At 36.4% G+C, this 5,429-nt stretch overlaps 1 protein-coding gene across 1 annotated transcript; it reads right to left on the bottom strand.

Annotated features, from left to right (window-relative positions):
* Window positions 1-342: 342 nt before the first annotated feature.
* LOC149181889 (chloroplast protein FOR GROWTH AND FERTILITY 1-like) lies at window positions 343-4,015 on the bottom strand. The gene is made up of 2 exons (XM_089416709.1): window positions 2,915-4,015; window positions 343-1,454 (listed from the first exon to the last, which is right to left on the bottom strand). Exons 1-2 carry the CDS (start codon window positions 3,344-3,346, stop codon window positions 627-629), a joined length of 1,260 nt encoding a protein of 419 aa, XP_089272835.1. The 5' UTR covers window positions 3,347-4,015; the 3' UTR covers window positions 343-626.
* Between the last annotated feature and the right edge of the window lie 1,414 nt (window positions 4,016-5,429).

The following is a 5,429-nucleotide window of genomic DNA, read 5'->3' as shown; positions in this document are numbered from 1 at the left end:
ACCTCGATATGCAAACTTTTGAAAATTCTTACAGGAACTGTATGATCTTCATATTTTCACTATGGGGCCCTTTTTAACTTTAAAGTATCCTTCATCGATTCTTTATTATCAATTGCAGGGAAAGAAAATCATAATCTTGATTTTATAATTACAATTATTTAAGGGTTTAAATTGAATGCCTTTTGAATGGAGCCGTGGCACTCATCCTGTTGTCGTACTTAAGTGTTTTACAGCTAATAATATAATTCATCTCTCTAAAATATACAGTTGGCCTGCATTTCAGAAATTCGAAATATAATTAAATGCTTATTTGGCTTCAAATTTATCCATAAAGTACAAAGGGAGTATCAACTTCTCCATAAATTACGAAAAAAATATAGTACAGACTCAGTTGGGATCTTGTTACATGATCTTCCAGAGCAAATGCAACTACTGATCAAGGGTATTAAAATTAAAAACACTCCAATGATAAAATAAACTGCTACCGAAAAAATTCACTCAAGAGCACTACTACAAGAGAAATTGCTGAGTGAGGAATTGCTGCCAAGAGATTCACTCAAGATAACTGCTACTCCAGAAACAATTGCAGAGTGGTAAAAAATTAGAAAAGATTCACTCCATCAATGCTAAAATAAACTGCTGCCAAAATATTCGCTCAAGAGAACTGCTACTCCAAGAGCAATTGCTATGAGTGAGGAGCCCCACGAAAGTCCCTCAGTGATTCTTGGAACTCTTTTTTTCAGTGCACTACTACAGGACCCAATAAATGCAGTGTAACTACCCATTGCAACAATTGTTCCAACCAGGAACATACAGAGAAAAGCTGCTCCAGATAAGCGAGAAGGTAATGCAAGAGCAGGTAATATCATCAGCAGTGCATCTGGCTGCAACCCGTGCACTATTCCTGTAGCAAAGGTTGCAAAACCAAACTTCCTATTGTCATTTTTCATGGGAAGACTAGAATCCAAAATACTTGCTTGATCATTGACCCCCTCTAGAGCTACACAAGGGGCAGGTATTTCTGAGGCTTCTTTAATACCCATAACTCCTATAATAAGTAATGTTATGCCAACCACTCGTGCTCCCCACGAGCGAAGAAGCTCAATGTGCAATCTATCTTTTAGTAACAGAAAAATAATGCCAAAAATAACTTGCCCTGCATCATGACCACAGCCCCAGAGAGCTCCCACTGCAGCACTTTCCATTTTGGTACGACCAATTGAAAGGGGAGCAAGGGCAGCAAGGTGGTCAGGTCCCGTTAAAGTGTGTAAAACGCCAGCAACAAGTCCCGTCCAAGCACTACTAAGAAGCTCTGTTCGCAGAAGGGAGAGAGTTGCCTTCTTTCCTACTGCAGCAGCAGCGTTAGTACCACCAATGGTTGCTACTGCAAGAGCAGGATTTATGGAGATTACCGTGAGTGCTGACAGTAGAATAACTGCTCCAATGCTAGATATCTGAGATGACAGTAACATAGTCAGGCAAGAAAATACTTTCCAACTAGACAAGACAAAAGTCGCCAAGAATTGTTACACAAAGCACCCAGCAGCAAAGAATTAATAGCAGTATAGGCACATATATGCACCACTAGAGATCTATGAGCATATATATTGAAATTTGACAGTGTATATAGAAGCATATTCTGCCATTTGACGCTCCTGTTGGATCCTTATTGTTTTGCCCATGTGAATGAAATATGCAAAAGTTGATGCCTACGGAAACGTACCTATAATATATACTCAAAAGACTAACTGAAGGGCTGCAGTTCAGAGGGAGAAACTGAAGAACAATAGGGGTCCCACAGAGCCCCAAGTTTGCTCGCATAATTTTAAACATGTAATAAAGTTATACATACTTGAGCATACATAGCATCATCTTATCTATCATTTTAGATAGGTTTATACCACTTTTGTCTATATCGGAGATGATGTTTTAAGTTTCGTTAAATCAAGAAAATTACAATGTCTATCAAAAATATACTTCTATTTTATGGGATGGGTGAAGTGTCCTTGTCCTAACAGTTGTGCCTGCTCAGCCAGAAAACTATAATTTATATTTAAGCTCTCAACAAATTCAATATCAGCACACTGACAAGGCAACAAGTGAGCTTTCTTTGCAAAGACCCATGGTCAAATAGTTAATTAAGTGAGCTTCTTTCACAAAGAACCATAGTCATGTAGTTAATTGAGTGAGCTTTCTTCATATAGATTCATGACCAAGTAGTTAATGAAGTGAACTTTAATCACTGAAATCCAAATCAATGTTACAAATGTAATAGCTATCATTATTGACTAAACTAATGTGATTTTGACAGAATAGATAAGTCTTTTGGATGACATCTAAGGTTTAGATAAAAATAAATACCCCTTTGTTGTGGCACCTGAGCATGAGGTCAAAATAAATGCCCCTTTGTTGTGACATTTAAGCTATGGAAAAAAGGAAACATAATAGAAAACTGAGTAGGCAAAACATTTTACTTTTTCAATTTTCCTGGTTTGCCATCATCGGAACTTAGGTAATAAAAATTACAACTTTGGATTTGATGAAATTGAAATTGTTGTTTTTAATATATAGATAGATTCAGCACTATCAAATTGTGCAGTGTTAATATGTGATATTTGCAATTCCATCAAATCCAAAATAATTTTTGCTAAATTTAAAGTCAAAAATACCAGTTTCCCTTGCCATTACTTTGAACAATTAGAAAAGGGTCAATTTGTAGCATGGCACCAACATTTCAAATACAATAAACCATACTTGTCTGAAAATCAATGGAATAGTCTGCATTAATGCTACTGTACGAGGATAACCAAGACATGGAAGGTAAGCAAACAAACACATTACTGTAGAAAAATTGATTTTCTTAAAATAATTTCGAGGGAATACCCCTGCAAACTACAACTAGTTCGAATCTTACCAATTTTTTCATGTAATCTGCCCGCTTTACAGCATCTCCAACGATCAAAGGAGAGGAGGAATAAACACTATACTCTCCATAAACGGAATCTTTGCACTCTATATGTTCTGAGAGGTAATCTGCCTGTGGAGAGGCCTCAATCCTTCCAACCAAAGAGTCTGCCGAATTTCTCGCTCCACATTGAAGTAAAGGACTTCCATGATCTTGTTTCCATATTCCCATAGATTTTAGATGGCAAGGCATCAGCTTAGGCTGTATGCCCAGTAAACAAAAACGATTGGTTGCCCTCTCATTCCCCTTATGTATAGAATAAACTTGACATAGATGGGATACCTGAAATGCAAACTGATTGTTGGTTCGTCTCAACTTTCCTCCGCTGAGCGGACTGAAGAGATTAATCCCTGAAAATCCAGACTGTACAACTCGTTCCATGCCTGTTTTTCTCAAAAATAATGACTCTGAAACCAGGCAACTGACTAGGACCTGAATGAGGAGCAGGCTTTAACTATACACTGATATGGTGGGCTACCCTGTGCAAACAAAATTGCCAACAGATTGACAGATTCCAACAGTACAAGCCCACAAATGAAACATAGAGAGAGTGCTCTAACACCCTACAGGAGACTGCAAAAGCACCAAATTGTGAAAAATTGGCCTTTAAATCTGGCACAAACTTCAATCAAAAGCCTCAAATGCCCTGGGACTTCCTTTCCAATGACGAATGTCTGAAGAAACCTTGGGCTTATAACACCTTAAACACCCAAGCACAAGGCCATTTGTAGGAAATTCTCGACTCTGAAACCAAGAAACGTTGAAACCTAAATGCCCAATAGGCTCTCCCTCTTACAGGGCCGAGATATTGACCAAAGGGAACCGCAAATATTTGCCCCGAAAAACCCAGAAGTTTAAGCGAATAAAATCACAAAAATATAATGAAAAGGTACCTAGAATCCGAGTCTTCACGCCAAATCAACTGAAGAATGCAGGTTAATATAATGAAAATGTACTTAGAATCCGAGTTTTCACGCGGAATCCACTCAAGAATGCAGGTTTTGCACAGATATATGCATCAAACCGTGCGATTGCCACCATTAAAAGACCAACTGGCTGGAAATAATCCACGGATTAAGAGTAAGTTTCACGGATAGGAAAATTCTATTCAATTCAGACAATACATCCCGTGGATTCCGTTCGTTAAAGCACCGTCCATTCCAAGAGATCTGACGGTCTATTTGGAATCCACGTTCGATATTTGATGGTTGGATCACATGGAGAGGTCGGTGAAATAGTTGTACAGTTTCTTGGCTGGCGGCGTAGTCCCCCACGGTATTGAGAACGGATCCACCGTCGATTTACAGAAGTCTCCCCACTGAGATGTAGACACGTGTATATGACAGGGATAGGAGCATGTGGAGAGCACGCGTCTCGTCCAGCTGGCATGGTCTTTTGACGCAAGCAACCACGGCATTGTGGTGATTTTTTGGGGTCCGCGGGGCCGGGGATTAGATCGACCGGTGGACGGATCCGCGCAAGAAGACAAACATATTTTTCTTAAACGTTAAAATAAACAGTGATTATTTGACTTATCAACATACATTAACGTTGAATTTGTCATTGTGCGTTCACAAGTAATGAAGGTTCCAAATTTGTTGAATATTCCAACTATCCATTGTGTTGCCATTTGAAAATTAGTACCTAACCGGTTAGTTGGTGGAGGAGAAAACTTAGATGATGTCGATGTTTAACCATCATCAGAAATTATAATTTAATTAATTAATAATTAAATATGTAGATAGGTGTATTTTTATATTAGAAAAAGGATTCTATATTTTAGAGTTTTTTTAATTATAAAGATTATCAGTATGTTTAGAATTTAATAAAAAAAAAAGAAATTAGTTATGGTTTAATGAAAGTTGTAATTAAAATTTATTAAGTTATTTGTATTTTATAAATGGGACGTGTGATTATTGTGTAGTTTAATTAATAGATGAAATGTTTTTAAGGTTTTTTTTTGTTAATTTTAATTAAAATTTCGTAGATATTTTTAAAAACTTAAGTTTAAGTTGTTTAATCTATATAATTCGAGTGTCTCATGGGTTTTTTAGGGTGTTGAATTCATTTATGTATATATAAATGTATTTTAAATAACAAAAAATCACAATCTTACTTGAAATTATAGCAGCGTATTTAAGTGAAAGGGACCATTTTGTCTATAAGTTAGACTGCGCCTTTATGATTATTTGCATTAAGCAAAGTCTTTTGGTAGAAATCACATAAGAGAATTTTTGGGCGACGCGTTTAGAACCAACAAGTGTGGTTCATCATCAGGACAGACCATGGCAAAGGCTTAAATAGAGAACAATGTAGAGACATAATTCCAAGTAACAGCTATATTTGAACAATAATATTTAAATTATAAAATTAATTTGTTAATATATTAAAAACAAATATTATTAATTAACGGCTAGTTTCTAAAAAAATATTTAAATAATGATATTATTTCATTAATTTATTA

The sequence above is a fragment of the Pinus tabuliformis genome, chromosome 3_2, assembly GCF_031772625.1.
Source record: "Pinus tabuliformis cultivar Carrire ecotype Pingquan chromosome 3_2, CPIR1, whole genome shotgun sequence".
In the NCBI taxonomy this organism is placed as follows: domain Eukaryota; kingdom Viridiplantae; phylum Streptophyta; class Pinopsida; order Pinales; family Pinaceae; genus Pinus; species Pinus tabuliformis.
Note: the sequence above shows the minus strand (reverse complement) of the source record. Positions and strands in the feature narration are given on the sequence as shown.

Excerpts from the sequence above, each read along its gene's own strand:
- LOC149181889 (XM_089416709.1), bottom strand. The coding sequence starts at position 3,346 with ATGGAACGAGTTGTACAGTCTGGATTTTCAGGGATTAATCTCTTCAGT. Across the intron at positions 1,455-2,914 it reads CAGATTACATGAAAAAATTG|ATATCTAGCATTGGAGCAGT; the intron begins GTAAGATTCGAA and ends CTGTCATCTCAG.